The 22253-nt window shown below is 33.7% G+C and overlaps 1 protein-coding gene across 2 annotated transcripts in view; it reads right to left on the bottom strand.

Annotated features, from left to right (window-relative positions):
• Positions 1 to 5161: 5161 nt before the first annotated feature.
• The window catches only part of Culd (CUB and LDLa domain), a 54478-nt gene continuing 37386 nt past the window's right edge, over positions 5162 to 22253 (bottom strand). The window contains exons 11-13 of one of the 2 annotated variants that reach the window (XM_069833152.1): positions 19962 to 20072; positions 16679 to 16889; positions 5162 to 9558 (exon numbers count right to left, since the gene is read on the bottom strand). In XM_069833152.1, the coding sequence (XP_069689253.1) occupies positions 8148 to 9558; positions 16679 to 16889; positions 19962 to 20072 (1733 nt within the window). In that variant the 3' untranslated portion in view covers positions 5162 to 8147. The remainder of the gene's footprint in view (positions 9559 to 16678; positions 16890 to 19961; positions 20073 to 22253) is intronic. The other variant, XM_069833153.1, reaches the window with a different exon arrangement.

Below are 22253 nucleotides of genomic sequence, written 5' to 3'. Positions count from 1 at the left end.
CCGAATAATAACAGGCATTTCCCATATTTATTATGTGTTTAATTTCCTCCTGAGTGTCATTTATATTTGTTACTGTTGCTCCCAGGTATTTGAATTTGTCCACCTCTTCAAAGGATAAATTTCCAATTTTTATATTTCCATTTCGTACAATATTCTCGTCACTTTGTCTTTTTGGGATTTACTTCCAAACCTATCTCTTTACATGCTTCAAGTAAAATTCCCGTGTTTTCCCTAATCGTTTGTGGATTTTTTCCTAACATATTCACGTCATCCACATAGACAAGCAGCTGATGGCACCCGTTCAATTCCAAACCCTCTCTGTTATCCTGGACTTTTCTAATACTAATATTTTTGTAATTCGGTAGAAAACGTTGGTCAGTATGACATCATCAAGGATCAGTGACAGTGGTTTCTTTAGGCTTTCGGTATGCCTACCAAAAAAACGTATAGGCAATGCAAGGCATAGGCTACTAAAAACCTCAACAAACCAAAACTTAAACCTGTCAATTATTCTCGATGATATCATTGATGTTCATCATATTGAACAACATTTTCTACCGAATTACCATTATTTTTTATATTTTATAAATTTTGTCCAGCTAGCAGCAAGCTCTTATATGAAGCTAGAGATGTGATAACTTATACAGTACCTATTTGTTAAAATAATTTCTTGACAGCAAAAACCAAGGCTTGGGTAATCATTTCATATGTTCCCTAAGAACAACTTTCAGAAGCAGAGCAGTGGCGGCGCTAGGATTTGCGAGGCCTTAGGCAAACCTGTATTTAAGGCCCTATATCAATATAATGACAACAACAACAACAACAACAACAATAATAATAATAATAATAATAATAATAATAATAATAACAGAAGTAGTAGTATATTAAATTACACACCACATTATATAGCCGATTTTTAGACTATAGGCTACAAACCAACGTCGATCCTGTTTTTCTTTATTGCTTAAGTCCTGAAATAGTGGATAGGTGAAAAGTGCCTCTTATTGATGTGTTCAATGAAAACACAGCATTTTCTTCTCGAACGAGTTCTTTTTCGACAATTTGCAGCCTTTTCTTGTTCTGAATTGGATGTGGCTAATTGCCGGGGTCAACACTGTCAAAAGTGCATATTTCACAAATTGAACCTGCTGCATTAACGTTTTCATTAGAAGACGCACCACCAGTGTCACTGTTTATATTACTTTCATTAGATTGATTGTACTCGCATTGAAAGATCAAATCATCACTTCTCGCATAATGCTCAGTTATGGGCACATTTCGTTAATCTTAATATATTTTAACACTGATCTGCATAACTGCGTCTTCAATTGCTCTGTTGCCACCCGTTTTTGCCTTTTTAAATGCCTGATTCGAATTTTCTACCTCTGCCGCATTCTCTGCCAGACATTACAACGAAAACATAACACGATATACTTAAAAAAAATTATAACACTCTTGGGAAAGCGTAACTCTATAAACAACACGGAACTTTACCGTAACAAGAACAAACGAACCTTACTTCTCGATCATAATATGTTAACTGTGATGCTGCTTATAACATAATTATGGCTCATTAGAATTTATATTGAGTGACAATGTGAAGTAATTTTACATTCATTATTAGATAATGGAATATTTATGAACTTCATAATTCAAGAAAATATACATTTATCGGTATTGTATAACATATTTTGAAAATTTCAAATTTAATTTAACAATTTGTGATAATTATTTCAGTTTTATCATTATTTATCTTAGGAAAATATTTGGGGGCTAAGAGGGATAAAGTTACAGGAGAATGGAGAAAGTTACATAACGTAGAACTGCACGCAGTTTATTGTTCACCTGATATAATTAGGAATATTACATCCAGACATATGAGATAAGCAGGGCATGTAGCAGGTATGTGCGAATTAAGAAATGCATATAGAGTGTTAGTTGGGAAGCTGGAGAGAAAAAGACCTCTACTGAGATGTAGATGGGAGAATAATAAAAAATGGATTTGAGGGAGGCGGGATATGATGGTAGAGACTGGATTAATCTTACTCAGGACACTGAGTAAGGTCTGATGGTGTGCTTATTTGAGGGCTGCAATGAACCCCCGGGTTCCTTAAAAGCATAAGTAAGTAAATAAGTAAGTAAGTTTATCATTATTTATAATATTTCCTCATGTTGGTTGAATGTGCGGGTGGAGTGGGAGGAACGAAAATTCGAGTTCCAAGAAAGCTAATCAAGTGAGAAGAAAGGAATAAATGAATGCATTGTTGACTGCACTTTGAAAGCTAGACTCTGGTGTCAATAATAATAATTATTATTATATTCCATTAACCCTTAAATTGGCAATGTATCCTATAGGATACAACAGGTTCATAGCTATATGCTATAATGTTAATAGAACAATAGAAAAAAAATTGATAGGAAAATTAAAATTTCACAATACTATAATATTGCACAATATGTAAAATATGGACATTGCGATAATTGTTTTCTTTACAGTCCGACATGGTTTAATAAACTAGTGTGAGAAATGAAGTTTTGCCAAGTTAAGGGTTAAGGATGAAAATAAATACGAATGTGGAAATAGAAGAAGAAATAACACGTAAATAAAAGGAAACATATTATTATGTAGTTAACTGAATGAAAAATCAAATTTTAAATAGTCGTAGACGCGGGGCCCTAGGTGGCAGCCTATTTCGTCTCAATGTAGCGCCACCTCTGAAGCAGAGCATAACCATTTTTCACAGGAACGAAAGTAAAATACTGCAACTAATTATTCACTTTCATCAAGAAGACTTTTTTTAAAGAAATCTGAAAGCAGAACTGCTAAATCTGCCTTAGGCCTATAAGAAAGTAATAAGTTACATAAAATCTATAAATACATAATCACTTTCATGATGCATTGTTTGAAGGGCAATAAGTTTTGTCCTTTAAATAAATGGTAATAGGCCCTAAATTAGACTATTTCATACAGTCATTCCATCTCTTCAACTTGTTGCTCTGCTCTTGAATAAGTTTGTTCATTTGTGCATGATGTCACGAAAAGAATGGATAACAAACTGAAACTTATAAGGAAGTGAGAAAAAAAAAACAGAATGAAACTTGAAAAAGAATTGTTTGAAAGAGACAAAAAAGCAAATAGGCCTTAGGGTGTTTTCAGACGTCTTAATCAAGAAACACAACAAATTGTCACCAAAAATATAAAAGAAACATGGAACTTAAAAGATATTTCAAATGCATTCATAATTCGGTATTTTAATAAAAATTGCTAAACATTTCTCCTTGTATCTTTTTTTCAGTATTTACTCCTGAAAGAGTTAGGCAATCTGTCTAAACATGGCACGATGTATAACTATACTGGTCATAATGAAAATAGACATTCAAGGAAAATGTGCATTTCAAAACATAATAGTGAAATTTGGTGAGATTAAAGCTGCGTTATTAATCATTATATTATGAATTCTACAAAAAATGATGAGGTTATAGAGGACCACATTTAAATTTGGAAGTTGTACTGTCAGGAGGTTTTAATAAAAATGAAAGCACCCAATGCAGATACATTTTGGTAAGCAAATTAAGGAATATTTAAATATTATATATAATAGGCAGTCTCTTAATTAGGTAATTAAACATTAACTGCAATGTTCTGGTATGTTTTGGTGATTATGGTACAGTACCGGTACCACAGTTTTTAAATTGGCATGTACCAGATAAATGATTGTTGTATATGATTTTTCTTAGAAGCTAGTGTAATTGTGCCCAGTATTCCATTACATGACTTAATATAGGTAAGAGACTTGAAATAAGTTCTTGAAACAAAGTTAGCCAGTATTAAATTATTGAATGTTGTGAAAAAGAAACCAGAGTTAGAAATTACTGTATAATCAGATGAATCTTTAGCTGAAATAATCACGATTTAAAAACACAACCTTAAGAGAACTGGAAAAAGAAGAATTTATTGTACAAAATATCAAATTAAAATAACATAAGAATTTACAAAAATTAAAAATATATTAAAGGAGCTAACGAACCAATATTACAAAGTGGTGTATAGGAATATTAGGTGTCAATCTGGAGTTAAGGGCGTAGATAAAAAAAATCTCTATAAAATAAAATAACGTTTCAGGAATTGGTGAAACGAGCGTTGAGGGACTTCCGCCGATTTTAGCAAGACTTCTGACTTCTGTTGCATTCAAATAATTATAAAATACGATAATTTGGTCCAGGGAGCATCCGTTTTTGGTGCAAAGATAATTCGTTTGGCGTGTTTCTTAATTGAAATTAACCTAAGTGGGTCGGTGTCTATTCCAAAATCGGCGGAAGTCCCTCAACACTCGTTTAACCCAGAAATTATAGAATAATAGAAAACAGTTTCAAAATAAACCATGTGAAACTATCAATGTTAGGATTATGATCTTCAGTAAAATGCAGAGAATAACATAGAAATAAATTAAAGCTGAATTTGATTAAACATTTGATAAAATTAACAAAACCGGCTCTTTATTATTAACTAGCAATATAAATACTCGAATAGGAAACAATAATGTCACTAATAAGAGAGATAATTTCCTTGATATTCCACTATCAACAGATCCTGTACGGCTATTAGGCCAAGCTAAGTTCCCAAGAGCACTGGTCGAGTGAGCCCAGCAAATGGAGCAAACATAGGATGCAACTTCGACACTTAACTATAAGTACTGCTGGAAATGATACCTGTTTGCACGTACAAATTCTTGCCACCTTCGTAAAAAATATTTGTTGACACAGTGAAGTTCATCATTTGAGAGTATTTTGCTTACCAGTACTCCAGCATGTGGAACTTGCTTTTGTAAACCTTATATTTTAGGTTCTCAATAAATAAAATTCGTAGAGGTACCGGTACTTTAGAGACTTAAATTAAGGAAACGTGGCAGGCACAATCCAACACTGACAACCCCATCTTCAAATACCATTCTTAAGTAGTACCAATACCTAATTTATTGAAGTTGCAACTGTATGAGCAATGGTAGGCTTTTCTTGGAAGATGATACGTGTGTTTGATAATAATTTAGAGTGCAATGTTAAGGATGAAATATGTACATTAGGAACTGATATGTTAAGGAAACAAAATATCGTATACCGGTAATCATTATCAGTAGGCTGTAGGATTAACAAGAAATATTCTAAAAAAAAGTGATACCAACTTTTAATAAGTTTAACTTACTATTACATCAAATTATAAGTTTACACACTATTACTCATTTTATAATATATTTGTGTTACATCAGCATTTGAACTAAATTCTACAAAAATATTATCCCACAATTGTATTATATACCGGTAATATACAGAATAATGATATGAATTAACATTATGGGAATATAAAAAGATAACTAAGTTATTTCCCAAACTGCCAATCTTAACATATCACAGCTTTTTCGTTCCACTCAATTATGGCTTTGTTTTTTAATATAACTTACTATTATTTCAATACAATTATTTTTAATTAAATTAAATTTATTTGACGTCCACCTACAACAAACTACTAATCATATAAAAGAATTAAAGAATTGAAACAATCCTACATATAAAAATAACATAATATTGCTGTCATATTTACGAGACTCGAAAATATATAAGTATTCCATTGTTTTATTAAATTTTAAATATATTTTAAAATTAACAAATATACTGTTACTTTTCCTTATGGAAGTATTATTACTTCCTAATTACCCTAATGAAATAATTAATTGAGTGAAATATTTGACCTGTCGAATTTAGCCAGCACATCATTTTAGAATGGCTTATACTGGTATAACTGGTTTTTCTATTATTTTTCCAAATTTGTTTTATTTCCTTTATTGTAGGCATCAGGTGATAGATTTTATAATCCTTCACATATTTTCTTACAATTGAGAGAAAAAAATAAACTGCTCCTTTAGCCAAATATTTATTTAAAACCATGGATATATAAGTAAAAAATTAAATAAAAATGAAATTTTGAGATCTACATAATATCAAATTAAATAATTTTATTTAGATAACACTTTTTAAAATATTCTTATTCTTTATTAAGGTAGTACTAGTAGTAAATAATTTGTATAGAACAAATAAAGAATTTTTGGTCCTGACTAAAAGTTTCTTGAAACTATGTAATTAGTATCTTCATGTAAAAACTCATAAAACTATAAAAGAACTGGTACTGGTATTAAAAATAACAACTGTAATACATCTCCTCAATTATTTAAATCTTAGCACCATTTACAAATTGAGAGAACAATATTTAAAAAAACCACCATTTCAGAAACTTGTTACTTAATAGTTATTAAATTTATCTTTATCACAATCCTTTAATTTGTGTTTGGAAAATTATAAAAAATGGCTTAATTACTGAATTTAAATACTGAATTCTGGCAAAAATCTATATTGTCAGAAAACTTAAATCACGAACATCTTTCTTCAAAATATACACATAATACCGTTAAGTGTTAGTGTATTGTACACAGGATGCGTACCTGTATCATGTGTACCTAAGTAGTTTATTAGCCATAAAGGGTTGATGAATAATATATAATAAATCTCTTGAATGAAAGACTATGCATGACGTGTGAAATATTTTTCTACAATATTTACATAACTTTGCGAGTAAAATAATACTGTATGTACCAAGTAAAGTCTGTTAAAAAGGTGAGGATGAGAGGGAAATTTCAGGAAGGCTTCAATCAAAGAACACGTTTACTGCAATCAATTTACAAAGAAGATCCTACTTTCATTTAAATACACATTTGAACAACTAGGTTCGGACAAAATATGAAATCCTTTATTAATTTGGGAACTGAATCCTGAAACAGTCAATTAATAATCAAAAGGCTTCCTCAAACGTGATTGATATTCATTTTCTAAGAATTTTAAAATATAAAAAATAGTACCTAAACTTAATAATGTAAGATTACAAGTTAAGAGGAATCTTCTGTAAATTAAATAATAAAACATGGGTAACACAAACATTACATTGCTACCTATTCCTAGTGGTATATTACAATTTTATATGGCATTTAGAGTTTAACCCTAGCACTACTAAGGTGCAATAAGTCACGTGGATGTCTGGGGAAGGAAGGGCAAAATTACCCGCATTTTATTTTTATTTTTTTTAATGGACTAGGAATTTAAACTTCAGACTTTTCTGTACTAAGTAATCAACAAAAACATATGGTACTATTGCAAACCACAAATAGCAAAACTGAAAATCAAAGTCACAAATTGCTTAATTTTCAGGAGCTTTTTCTTCGCTCACTTTCACTTTCACGTTCACAATTTGTGCATATATGTGTAAAGAGAGGGGGGCAAAAATTGTAGGCACTATAAATAAAGATTATAGGCAGATTTAAATAATTAATAAAAATTATAACTTCGGAAAACATATTTGTGTCTTTCACATGTTAAATTTTATTACCTTGTTAACATGTTTCGGCCTGCTATTGGCCATCTTCAGAACTGGCTGTTGCTGATCTTGGCGCCTTTTGTTTTGTTTCCTGTGGGGGTGTGTTTGTGTAGTGTAATGTAGAGTCAAAGAGTGTGTGTGTGTGTTCTGAATTGAATTGAGTGCTGAGAATTTAATTCGGGTGTGTTTTTGTGTGTCTGTATATTTCGTATTTTGACTCCACATTACACTACACAAACACACCCCCACAGAAAACAAAACAAAAGGCGCCAAGGCCAGCAACAGCCAGTTCTGAAGATGGCCAATAGCAGGCCGAAACATGTTAACAAGGTAATAAAATTTAACACGTGAAAGACACAAAATACGTTTTCCGAAGTGATACAGTTTTAAAAAATTATAAATCCATGTCATTATATACTTGAGATATTAATCTACAACGACCTAAAATATTGCTTCTTTAGTTCAACAATTACATAATATACGTTATTACACAAATAAAACCAATACTGCGGGCAATTTCTACCCCCCCCCCCCCCCTAGCAGTGCTAGGATTAATATTCCCTCCAGTTTTAAATACTTCGCATAGAATATTCTAAATCAGAGCAACAAATATGAAATGTATGTTCTAAAGTCTTTATGAAAATTGTATTATTACTCTAGATAAGAACAATGTCCTCAGTGGTCCTTTATAGGAATAAATGAACAAAAACGATCAAAAAACGTTCCATATTTATGTTTGCGTAATAATATTTCCCTCTAGAATCTCCCATATACTTCTTGAATCAGTCTGCCATTTATCTGCATTAATCTGATCACCTGAAGTGTTGCAATTTTGTAATGGTAGAACAGGAGTAGTCAGCTGTTTGAAACCAACTTCATGTTGAGAAAAGTATATATCTAATTCTCGCAAATGCCTAGACCTGGGCGAGCTGGATGAAGTTGATGGAAATCCTGCTGACAGGCTTCTCTTATGCTTTCCTTTTTTGTTTACATTTGATTTTAAGTTTGTGTGATTATCAATTGTTGCACATCCGCAAGCCCCTTCACATTCACAATTAGATATACTCGAAGAACAGATATTATTAGTCAAATTTCCATCAATAGGTGATCTATTTTTTGTAAGTTCCTTTACTGCCATTTCTTTATTTTCTACAAACAGACCTATATCTCTTCCAATTTGTGGATGTACTCTGCTACTACGCACATTGATGCTGGTCCTCTTGCGATTTGAATCCAATTCTGAATCACTACTGAATTCGCGTGAAGGTGCTGATTGCGGACATAGGCCTACTGAATTATGTGACGAACATCTACGATTAATTAGTGTGGGGAAATTAGCAGTTAAATCTTCCTGCCTCATTGGTAGTATTGAATGACGGATTCCTTCAGTAATCAAATCATCAAATGAAATAAAATTTCTTTGTAAATGTTTCACTTCTAACATTGTTTCTCTGCGCATACTTGTTTTCCCATTTTCCATAGATATCATCTGTGAGATACTGAAATCATCAGTCAGATTCGGAGATAATGATTGTGATGATGATGCTTCTTCAATTGAAATGAGATTAGTAACAGATTGAGGATCCACTTCTTCACGATGGTTCATTCTGTTTAACTTGTCAGGATGAAATAATGTTGGAGAACAATTTGAAAATAAACCATTTTCAGTTAATGGTGTAAGCAGTTTGTAGTTGGGAATCGCAATCGCAGGTTGGAAGGCATCATTTGTGTCCTGATCAACTGGTGGACACCCAACACCAGTAATTACAACTGACAGTAGCTGATCTTGTGCACTTTCCTGTCTAAAGAGAAGCCAGGATTGACGCAAAGTACGACCACGCTTGCTAAGTCTGTCAGATTTACATTTTCGTGATGTGTCATGAGGAGAGATCATCTGTTGGTGTGAACTGGGCCCTGGAGTCACAGAGTGTGTAGCATCTGCATATGGAGGTGGAGGAGAGTCAGGGATGGGGGTGGTCTGGCAACTGCGACTTGTTATCCCACAAGATAACTGAGATGGTCCACTGCTTGCATGAAGACTTGGTGTCGAACAGGCTACTGGGTTTGGAAGAGTCACTTCCAACAGTGCAGCAGGCTGAGTGCAGCATTGTTCATTTGCCACTGGAATGTTACCATTTCTCCTAGAATAACAGGATTAATTTAATTACTCGTGCACTATTTTTGGGCCCTTGTTAGCCGAATTACTGGAGCAAGTCCCTGTCAACGTTTATGAACACACTTTTGCGCTTTTTATACATTATTCATATTCATTTTCATTTATTGCGTCCAACTGATCACATATTATATGATATGGAACATGTTAAGAGTAACATATAACTACTAAGATACAACATACAGAATTTCAGCATAAATTATAAATAATTTCAACATTAACAAATACTGACCACAAAAACAGATGTAACACTTGACAAGACAAATTACATTTCATTTACCTAACAGTTTTACTATGATTATGATTATACTATCAATTGATTATGATTATACTACCAATTCCTAGCTATTATTAGTAATATTGCTCACTCAGAGACCTATGGCCATGACCAGTTGCCATGAGATTAAAAAAATTATGGTTTATTTAACGACATTCGCAACTGCAGATGTTATATTAGCATCGCCGGTGTGCCGGAATTTTGTTCCGCAGGAGTTCTTTTACTTGCCATTAAATCTACTGACATGAGCCTGTCGCATTTAAACATACTTAAATGCCATCGACCTCAGCTGGGATCGAACCCGCAACCTCGAGCATAGAAGGCCAGCGCTGTACCAAGTACGCTACCGAGGCCGACTCCATGAGGTTTGTCACAAACTAACAAATTAGAAACATCCAGCTTGAGACTGGTAGGATCCTGTAACAATATTCTATTCTATATACATGAAACATGTCCTTGAACTACGTTGTTGTTATATTTAATATTGTTTGCATGATAAATGTTCATTTTTTAAATAAAATGACATATGGTATAAATGAATTGTTATTTTAATGTTCTTAAAAACAGTATGTAGTAGGGTAATTAGTTAAATGAATAATTATTGTACTGATGCCGTCGATGTATTTTTCCTTGGTGCCTAATGTGTTTTTATCGTAATAATGAATTAATGTAAATGGATGTTTCTCATTTCACTGATAATGAACATTTTAATCAAATACAGAATAGAATATGACTGCATTGTTTAATAATATTTCAGTTAATAATAATAATAGTAATAATAATAATAATAATAATAATGATAATAATAATAATAATAATAATAATAATAATAATAATAATAATAAAATATTGAATTTTTGGTTCCCCATATGGAATGCATACAGGATAAGTTTCTCTGGGATATCTGTAACTCAGCGAATAGGGATTAATAAGAATGGACACTGAGCGAAATTCCCGGCTCTGCTTTTTTGTGTGTATGCGCTAGGTTAGCATTTGATTCCACTTTCAAACGCTAGAGGTCAATAATCGAGAATCCACGAATGGTGGAGTTGGAACAGCAATCCTTATTTGCTGGCAAGTCTGCTAAAAGTATTTCTACTATCGATTGCTGGTGCGATATTAGTGCAAACTCTAGGGAAAAAGGCAGAACCTAACGCTGATGCAGATAGGCTGGTTTGGTCATTGAAATAAGTCACTGCTACATCAAAGGTAGGACACGCAGTGTCCATACTTACATTTTATTTATTTTAGTAGGTTATTTTACGACGCTTTATCAACAGCTCAGGTTATTTAGCGTCTGAATGAGATGAAGGTGATAATGCCGGTGAAATGAGTCCGGAGTCCAACACCGAAAGTTACCCAGCATTTGCTCATATTGGGTTGAGGGAAAATCCCGGAAAAAACCTCAACCAGGTAACTTGCCCCAACCGGGAATCGAACCCGGGCCACCTGGTTTCGCGGCTAGGCATGCTAACCATTACTCCACAGGTGTGGACTCCATACTTACAATTCCCTATACACTGGGTAACCCTGGTTCCACGAGATTCATTGTGAGTTGACTTGTGATACAAATTAATTCGATGTGCAGTAAAGTGCAACTTTAGCGAGTGAATGACGACATTAAGTGCTTTGCGTCATATGGATATTGAAAGTTTATTATGTACCAGTACTCGTTTCATCGATTCTTCACTCTTCAGTAACAAAATCAAAATGAGTACCGGGTATTTTAGTGTCCAGCACCAGCACTTAGTAAAAAGCAGACAGATGAAGCAGGCCCATCACCATCAATTTAGCCTATTGGTTTGAAAAATGTTGAAGATAAAGGTGCGAGATCTCATCCAGCCTGCATCTTGTGAGATCATTTGGCAAAGAAAAGTGCCATTACAGTCAACAATGAAAACGGAAATATAGTTGGCTGACAAACAGGGAAGAAAAGAAACGTATTTTGTAAATTACCAGTATGTCAAAATTGAATGAAAATTTATGCAAAAGTTCTGCAAAAACAGGTAGGATGGACATAACCATTCCATTCACAATTTTCAAAAAAGATTTAGGAAAAAATGGAAAATCAGAGAAGCTTGAACACTCTTCAGCTCACACTGTAGGTGTAGAAATGGAAAACCTTAGGGGTGCTATGCATAGACATTTCGCTAGCCCGCGCTACGTGCGTGCTAAACTAGCCGCGGCTATTGAGTGATTACTTGTACTATCGAGTGATATCATATCATGTTGCTAACACTGGTTTATGAATACGAAAAACGTTAGTTCGCTGATCATCCACCGGAAGCCCACGCTAAGAATGTCTATGAATATGGCCTAGGAGGCTGCAAAATACAGTCAATTCACCACTTACTGTTTCTAGTTTAGCGTAAAACTGAATTGGAGTTGAGTGTTGATTGATTATATATACTCCGTTAGGGATTGGGAGTGATCGGGATGTTTATCGAGCATTCCAGTGGTTTATATATCTTCCACTAGGGTTCGTGATATCGAGACTTCTCCCCAGCATTGAAAATTCCTTTGTTCAGTATTGATTCTTCATGCTTTCCAAAAGAGTTGCAACTACTGTACTGATGTGCTGCAATATTCCACATTGCGAAACAGTGTGTCATAATCCAAAAAAATTTGAGAATCACTGGATTACAGAGTACAGAATATGCATACAGGCTAATAGTATCTGGATTCACTGTTTGAGCCAATGTAAATGACACGTCTCTTTATTCTAGAGCCACACAAGTCATGGAGCTTATGTGCTCCACCACTTCTTACACTCACTCTCTGCTGTTTCTTGTTTTCTGCGACGATGGTCTTGGGCTTGTTTGATTCATCTTCGGATGCCGGTTTTCTTGTTGTGCTCGTCACCACTTTTGCATTCTCTCATTATTTGAATTTCGGACCATTTTGAAAGTTCACAAATTTTCACGACTCCTTTTCAAAAGTTGAGGACTCAATTTACAACAGATCTTTTTTTTTTTCTCGTGTTTATTTAGTCGAAGTCGTTGCTCTCTGTATGCAGCATCTATCTAACACCAAACAATAATAATATAGCAACAGCAGAAAATGGTATTTATGTTCTTCAGAAAACCAACTTTTTAATTCTTCCCTTAGAAAAAAACTTGAAATAAAGGTCCTAGGAAGACCGCTTCCACTTTAAGCAATTTTTCTAGACGAATTATGTAAGGATAAATCGTTTTGCAGAGTATTAAAACTTTAAATTTATTAAAGAAATAACTGGATCAGTGGATGTAAAATCACAAACAAATTGTTCTATTTTTCATATTTGCTCTTTGTTAAAGGGAGTGATACAAGTTGAGTAAATCAGGGTGTGTGATTTAAGTAATCTGACTCAAATAATTAAAAAAAAAAACACGAATGTATGGTTCATAAGAATTCAACATTTGGAAAAAGAAATATCAGAGAATAACTCGACACTGCATTCTGGAGAGTATACTTGCAAGGCATAATGACGTTGCGAGAAAGAATATTTGATTTCAATGAGAGAGTGATCATATTTTCAACAAAAAAGAGAGAAGGTTGGATTTTCACTACACATATTCAACATTAACACAGACCTCTTCGAATTTATTGCGATAGGTGAGGGCTTATTTGATTCTTGTCTTATTTTATGTATAATTTATAGCATTCTTTTTCGTGGACATGAACTCGTTCTCAGATAAAAATATAATGTAGTAACTTGTGAGTATTCAATATGTGACCTTCTAACACCAAATCTCATGAGCCGCCACTGCGTCTTTGTATTCGGCACAGTACGTCGCCAACTGCTCGATAATAATGTCGGAAAAAAAGTGTTACATTAGAATTGCTTATAATTAAAAAAAAATAAAAACAGAGAAATGAAAAGTATATCTCCGTGTAGACAAAGGAGTACCCTAACCATAAACATCCACACAAAACCAGTCGGACCCTCAAGGCCGGCGAGACAGGTGGGGCAAAACTTGCCTCAAAAACTACGTTATGTTATCCATTTTACGTGCATAATTCTTTGATATCTGAACCGATCCAGATGTTTAAGGTATTGATCGACAGGTTCCATCATCAGGGTAAGACCAGAGAGGTAGTCTATTCTGTTGGGCTTATTGGAACTGAGCTCGGTTCACTCCGATTAGCCAGGCAAAACGAGCCCAACAGAATAGGCCATCTCTCTGGTCTTAACCAACCTGATGATGGAACCTGTACATACTTCCGAAATGTTGGAAATGTCAAGTTTCAGGACATGGTGGATTACCCAAATACCTAATTCCAAAAGAGAAGCCTGTTCCATAGGTAGCTTCGGAGAGAGAAGTGTGAATGACAGAGATGGGTAGTGTATGACAGAGAAAAACAGTATTGAAGCCACAACTTTCGTTGGCGACTACAATGTTTTTCTTAAACACTGTTTCCCTCTACTTCTTAAAACTTGCCCATCGCCACAGGCTGTTTTAAAAGCTCATGCTGGTTCACATCTGAGAATGAACCTAGCGATGCCACTGTATTTCATCCGACTTCACTGGCTATAGCTCGCTTATGCTCTAACCAAAGGAAACAGAACGTCTAGCAGTTTCTTTTCTGCAGTTACCCTTAAAATGATAATTATGAAATGAGTGGCGCAAGGGGCAGGGGTTTCAGTGAATCTAATGATGAGCCGCGCCTGCAAAGACGTGCGGTAATTCTAAGTTAAAAAGCAAAATATTTTGCATGAAATTCAAGCAGTAATCAATGATACAATTCTCAAGATTCCAGAATGTACTGTATTGAAGTAAAATGGTTGTCACACTAAGAATGGTGAATGCTGTCTTCAGAGCTTGAAGTCAATTTTAATGGCTTGTGAGCACATACAAAAGGAAAGTGCAGACTTTGCTTCGCCTGCAGAAAGCATCTTACTGGAAATTAGAAATGAGAGTTCCCTCATCACCTGCCATCTGATGAATGGATTCCACAGTGCGTGCACTCTCTTATCTCAGTAATGCTTTGCGAAAGGACTCGAATCTGGTCCAAGTCATCCCCCTAATTCAGTGGTTCCCAAACTTTTTCGCGCCATTGCCCACCTGACTCCATAAACTCATCCTCAGTGGCCCCCCTACCTTACCCAGTTCCACCTTATGATATGATATTTATTATTATTATTATTATTATTATTATTATTATTAATATCTCTCTCTATTGTCAAATCCACCCCTACTCTTATTTCTTCTTTTTTAGCCATTTTCTCTAAATGTTTTGTATACATTTTCTCTGTTTTACAGCACTTACATCCTTTATTATTCCCCTACTGTTCTCTTCTGTATTTATTTACATACTTATCACTTTCTTTTCGTTTCTACTTCCTTATTGCTATTCCTCTTTTATTGCTAATTCCACCATATATTTAGAAAAGCAATTCACACAACCCACAAGAAATGGTAATAAGTAATAACACTAATTAAGACTTTATAATAGCGTTAAGTTTTTTTACTTCTTCCATATTCTAGCTGTGAAGCAATGTACGAATACCATGGAATGTTAATAAATACAATACAATACAATACAATAACATTTTCAAAACAAATTATTAATTTAAATTTATTCTAAATTCAATATAAAACATTTAACTTTAACAGTAGCTTTACATTAAAATCTAATAAAACATTGTATTATCACGTTGTTGACTTGAATGTCCAGAAAATCCTTAATATGATAGATGAGCTAATGAAGTGATATCAGTTTTCCTACGTCTGATTTAATATCACATAACAGCGGTTATAAACTTCCACATTGAGTTATCTAGAGTCTATTTCTTTGCTTCGAAAGAAGTTACATTACCACACTATAATCACATTCCACTACATCATGTTGGAAATGCAATGAGGAGCTTTTTAACCATTCCCTAAAGTGAAGAATACTGAGCAAAGATCTCTTTCTGAACCAAAAATCCTGATAAGATTTCTTAAATTTTTGCTTGAAGTCAAAGTCATTTTATAGCTCAATTCGTTTTTCCTCTATGACTATCACTACAAAATTTATTACGCAGTCATAACCTCCTGAGTCCTGAGATATTTTTTGTTTTATTTTTAAAGTTCAATATAATTCTACACTTCTAAAAAAAGGTCACTAAAATGAGGCAAAATGCTGAAATATTTCTACAGGTTACAGTAAGGGCACAAAAACAGGTTTATTATACTATACTTCGGGTGTGTGCACATACACATCTTATATCATAATTTTTTTTACCATTATAGCCACTTATCAAAGAAAATAAATATCATGCCACTCCACTATAAGCGACTTTGACATCAGTTTCATATGTAGCTTTATTTTTATGTTTGCTGTTCCTTTTACGACAGTTATATTCATCTTCACATTGTATTTTACTTGTCTATCATTTATTGACGTCTAAGTTACTTATAGTGAAGTGGCATGATATTTATCTGATAAGTGACTATAAGGGTAAAAAAAAATTATGATATTGAAACTAAATGCATGTATGAAGTATAGTATACTATATTCCAGGACCCAGGAGGATAATAATAGTACAAATAGATTTTTTCATATGAAATGCGCTTTTATTTTCATTTTGCACTGTAACTAATGCACAATAAAATATGTTTCATAAATCATTTCCCATCTAAAGCATTGTCCCACTTACTATGCTTGAAGGTCACAGTCCCTTTATGAGCGCATTAACGAGGTTATACAACACTTCGTTTCGTGTAATGAGAAATTAAAACTGAATACAGAAGTGGTAATGAAACATTTTACTATAACAGCTAATCATCCTAAGGATTTTATTATAGTTCGAGAAGCACAGATGGTTTAATTTTAATATAATACTTACGGTGTGTTTCTTTGCGTGGATCTGCTTCTTCTCGTAGACCTTCCACGACGAGGTAATTGACACTTTTTCTTCTTCTGCCTCTGACAGTCGATTGGCTCTAAGAACACCTTGATAACTTCGTCATAATCAGGTGGTGCTTCGTACACTGGAGGGTCATCTGGAGGTCCTGCTTCATCTATCCGTGCTCCATCTTCAAACAAATCAATGTAAACTACCAAAGTTTTCCTAATGCTGCTGTATTAGAATGAAAAAAAAGAGTGGAAGGAATACGAAGAATAGAGGAAGAAGACAAGGAAAAGAAAGAAAAGGAATATAATGGTATTGAGAAGGAAGAAAGAGTGGGTTCACGTGACACCAAATCGGTAGTTTTACTGAATTGATTATTTCAATGTATACAGCAGTGGTAGTGAATGTTCTCATGAAACAGATCTAAACCATGTATGGTAAAATCACCGAATCGGTCGTTGATGACAGATTTTGTCACTGCAAACCATAAGATGCGATAAGGTTAAAAAAAAGGATTAGGTCGCCAGTGATGCATGTATTATATGAAATAATTTGATATCAAAATCATGAAGTTTTTGGACCATCAAATGCATTTTTCAAGGAGTGAAGACCATGAGAATCGACATCTATCATTTTACAGGAATCTTTTACCCTCCTTGGCATCACTTGATGATGATGAAGCTTTGCAATTTCAATCCTGTGATTTAAATTTGCGACAGACTATAAAAAGGGAAGAAAAAAACACCATATAACAATGTCCCACAATATTGTAAACAACAAATGATTTATTACGAAAGGCAAAAACCAAGTTACTTCACTCATTTACAAACGAATCTCTCTGCTTCAGTATCAATGATGAACTCAGTGGCTGACTAAGCGCAATCAACTGGAGCAGTATCAACTGTATATACCGCAAGTGAATCTGACTCTGATTTGAATCTGGATTTATCTGATTTTTTAATTTATGATTTGTGAAAATGTTAATATTTGTTAAGTGGTTTTGATTGATACCGTTAACATATAAATTAAAGGGACTGAATCTGACTCTTTTAAATTTCAATTCATACAGCTTTTGAATTTATGTTTTGTGAAAATGTTCTAATTATTTTGATTGATAAAAAAAATTAATTAGAAAGGCAATCTGATTCTGTTTTATATCTGGATTGATCTAACTTTCGAATTTATATTTTTGAAAGTATGAATAAATGCTAAGTGATATTGATTATAATAATAAAATAAATTGAAAAGAACTCACTTTATGCATATTGCTCATTTTTCTTAATGACTAATGCTTTTTCTCAGAGTTGTGTTTTGTTTTGTCAAAATTCCTTCAATTCTTAACAGATAATCAAAAGTAGACATCAACATTCGAAAACAATAAAATTGAAAAATTTCAGTTCATCTCTCCTCAATTTGCATATCATTGTGTGCAGCTTGTATATCCTATTGTTACTATGACGACGACAACGATACCAATACAGGGCCAGAAACAAAATTTAGACCACCTGAGTTTTCTAAGTTCCAGTTATTACATATGTGCATGCTCATTGCAGTACCGGTATGCTATAACTGGAACTTGGAAAATTCAGGTGGCAGAATTTTTTTCTGGGTCTGAACATAAGGAGAAACATAATCAGGTTCTTCTTGAGATTAGGCTCACTGGCGAGTGCGTCGCAATGCGGTAAAATACCGAAACATGTGAACACTAGTTACAGTTTACAGATTCAGTGAAATGGCTGATTCAGTTAAAATGCTGTATTCTGTGAACGTGCCCAAAGGTAGAATTTGAAAAGTGGTGGAGAAGAAAAGGGGATTAAGAGAGTTAAAGAAGAGGAGAATAAGATAGGTAGAAGAAAAGAAAACGGAAAATTTGGAAGCAAAAAAAAAAAAAAAAAAGAGGATTGAAGGTAAAAAAAAAAACAGAAGAACAATGCAACATGAGGGAAAGAGAAAGGACAGAAATGGCAGTGATGGTATTAACAATGCAAAAATGACGAAGACAAAAATTAATATAATTACAAAAGAATAAGAGAAGGAAGAAGAGGAGGAGAGAGTAAGAAGAAAAAGAGGAGAACATGAAATAAGAGAAAGAAAAGGAAAGGAAGGGACAAAAGAGGAAGAGAAAGCAAAAGAAGGATGAAGATGGGAGGAGAAGTAGAAGAGAAGGTGAGAAAAAGAAAGGAGGAGAAACAGAAAAGGAGAAATAAGTAGAACAAATGAAGAACAGAAGAATAGAGCAAAGAGAAAGAAGGAATAAAATGATAGTGATTGTGCTAATGATGTCAAAATGATGAAGGCGACAAAGAATTTGATTACCTACATTATAAGTTTTGTAAGTACCTAGTGCTGAAATGCTGGTTGGGGTTGCAAATGTTTCGAAATATGATTAGCTAGGACCCTTCTGGGACTGCCTCATTGATGTAGTTGTTAGCTTTGCCTGACTATGAACCAAAATATCCCAGATCTGATTCTCGGCTATATTGAAGAAATTTTTCAAAGGTGTAGGGTCTGAAATGGGGTCCACAAGCCTCATGATCGGAAAATTTTATAAAAAGGATGGATGGCGAAATCCAGTCAAAGAAAAGCTGATTAATAATACCTTTGTGAGATAGCAGCACTGATCATGCAGCTTCCCTTTTTCTTCTAGTTTCGTTTTATGACCTTTCTGAATCCGGCTAAACTTGCAATACTCAACTCCATATGTGAGGTGGGGGCAACAGTAAGGTGGAGTTCATTTCTTTCGATGACAGAAGGAAGAGTTAGTCAGCAGAAGCAACTGCACTTGATAATAAGAACGTTAGGCCATTATTAATTTTACTAATACATTAATGGTCCAATGCCATAAATTTTAAATTATCAAAAACTTTGTATGACTACCATGTCTTACTTACAAAAATAATCTCTCCATTAAATTTTCCAGCCTCATTTCACGTCACAGTATGTGAAGCAAGTCCAGACATATCCCTTATTCAGTTCTTATCAACAGATTACACTTTTCTTTAAGTAATAACTTTTACATGTGTAATGAAATTAGGTTTGTTTTTACCTTTTGTTTTTCCTAGCCATAATTTAGTCAGCTAGCTATTTATATTCCAAGAGATTAATAAAAGAAAATGTATAGATAGGTTAATGAATCGTTCATTTCTTTACAAAAAAATTAACAGAAAAGTAATTGTACTACACAAATTTTATAGACAGATAGTAGATAGACTACATCAGAAGTACTAGTCTCAGAGAATATTCGATGCTACTACCAACATTTAATGGAAATACATACCAAGAAGCTCACTTATTGTTTGCAGACGGTTTTGAATCTCTCTCTGCTGTCTGGCACGTGCTCCCATGCGATACAGTAGTATCATTAATGCAACAATCAGAAGTATCAATCCTATAGAAATAAAGATACAAATTAAAATTCTGAATTAAAATGAGAAGTAGCTTGGATTTTTACTAAATTGCTAGTGACAAACATATAATAATAATCTGTGGCGCTATAGCCCATGAAGGGCCTAGACCGACCAGCCGGCTGCCGAAGCAGAGGTGGATGATTATCCAACCACAATGGAGGTATCATGTGGTTAGCACGATGATCCCCCCAGCCGTTATAGCTGGTATTCGCAACCGGATTTCGCTACCTATCGTAGCTCCCAAAGTGCATCATGATGCTGGGTTGGCACCGGTCCCATACACTGGCCGAAATTTCATGAGAAAATTTCTTCCTCCATGATGACTCGAACCAGCGTGCATTCCGTAACGCAAGTCCTAGGCGGGATGCCTTAGACCGCGACGCTACGGCACGGGTCAGCGACATACATATACTGCACATAAAACTCACACCATTTTGAAGGTTTATTCATCTATCTTCGTCTACAATTGAACGAAGAGGTGAGAAGAGCTTCCCACTCGCTATGTGAGTTATAAATGGCTAGATTCACGACTCATTCACGAAGGTTGATCTAATCCACGAAATATTGCATCTGAGTTTTTACACACTTCACTAGCAATGGAAAAAGTTCAAGCTACACTTCTTAATATAATTCCATTGTTTTCTCACTTGTTTAAAAAATTGTTTAACTCAGGTAGGCTATATAAAAATGTTTGCTTTTTAAGTATGGTACAGAGAGTTTTAAACAAGAGAATAGTTTCATAAAATAATATACCAATAACATATTTTATTATTAATTAATTTTGTGATGTATGTTGATTTCAATCAACGAATATTAAAACTTATGTGTCACAAAAACCCATTTACGATAATGAAAGTATTCTATGATGTGTAACTTTTCAAGAACTGATGAATTTATATGACTAAATAACTTTTCCTTTAAATTGTAAATTCAAGTATCGGTATAGTTATTAAAATTACCTTGATTGATAATTTAAAAATTGTAAGTTACGGTACTCATAGTGATTTATGTTTTTTTTTCATGATGTTCAATCCATCTTCGACATGTAAGTATTTTTAAGAGAAATTTCCATCGTTCTGATATTGTTAATGGTGGTTTTAAAGAATAACAAAATGTGATGATAGTGGTGATGGTGGTGATCTGTATTTAGATATACACAAAATATATTTTTGAACTATTCAAGGTTAACAGATGCTGGGTAACTTTCGGTGCTGGATCCCGGACTTATTTCACCGGCATTATCACCTTCATTTCATTCAGACACTAAATAACACTAGATGTTGATACAGCGTCGTAAAATAACCCAATAAAAAAAAAGGTTAACAGTAAACATTTCCGAAATAGATTTCTAAATTTCTTAAATCGTATTTGTCTAGTAGAAAATCCACTCCAAGATTGCAGCATTGGGTAATTGTTATTCCAGTACTCAAAAAAGGAGATATAAGAAATTTTGAAAATTATGGAGGGAGTAGTTTCCTTAATGCAGGCTACAAGATATACTTCAACATTGTAAAAAGTAAATTGAATATTTTTTTATATAACTGGCAATACTTCACCTGATGAGAAAAATGGTTTTTCAGAAAAGAAGATCATATGCAGATGAATAGTTCACATTAAAACTTCTGATCGAAAGGAGATGCGAGTTCATTTTAGAAATACATCTCAAATTTATAGATTGCAAAAAAAGCTTTTGACAAATGAAATAGATATATTTTAATTTATATATTAAAAGAATACGGAATTCCAAATTACATTGCAGCCATTTACAACAACTATATAAACACAAATGTAGCTAAAAAAAAACAATTGTGAACTCTCAGAATTCAAATTGAAACAGCTGGATCAGACAGGAATACCCACTTTCTCCATTAATATTCATTATATAGGTACGTGAACATCCTGATAAACAACTGAAGGAACACGTTAGCCTACATTCAAATCAACAGGTACGAAAATAGATACCATACTATCCTTTTTGCAGACGACCAAGTTTTTTTAGCTAAAACTGAAGATGAACTCCAAAGAGCGACATAGACATTAAATTTAATCGCAAAAAAAAAAAAAATCTCCAACTAAATCCAAAATTATGGCTTTCACGGGAGAGGAACCAATTAGAACCAAAATAAGCCTTCACAATATAATCGTGGAACGAAACAAATTAA

The sequence above is a fragment of the Periplaneta americana genome, chromosome 8, assembly GCF_040183065.1.
Source record: "Periplaneta americana isolate PAMFEO1 chromosome 8, P.americana_PAMFEO1_priV1, whole genome shotgun sequence".
NCBI lineage: Eukaryota > Metazoa > Arthropoda > Insecta > Blattodea > Blattidae > Periplaneta > Periplaneta americana.
This window is presented reverse-complemented; position numbering and strand designations above follow the sequence as displayed.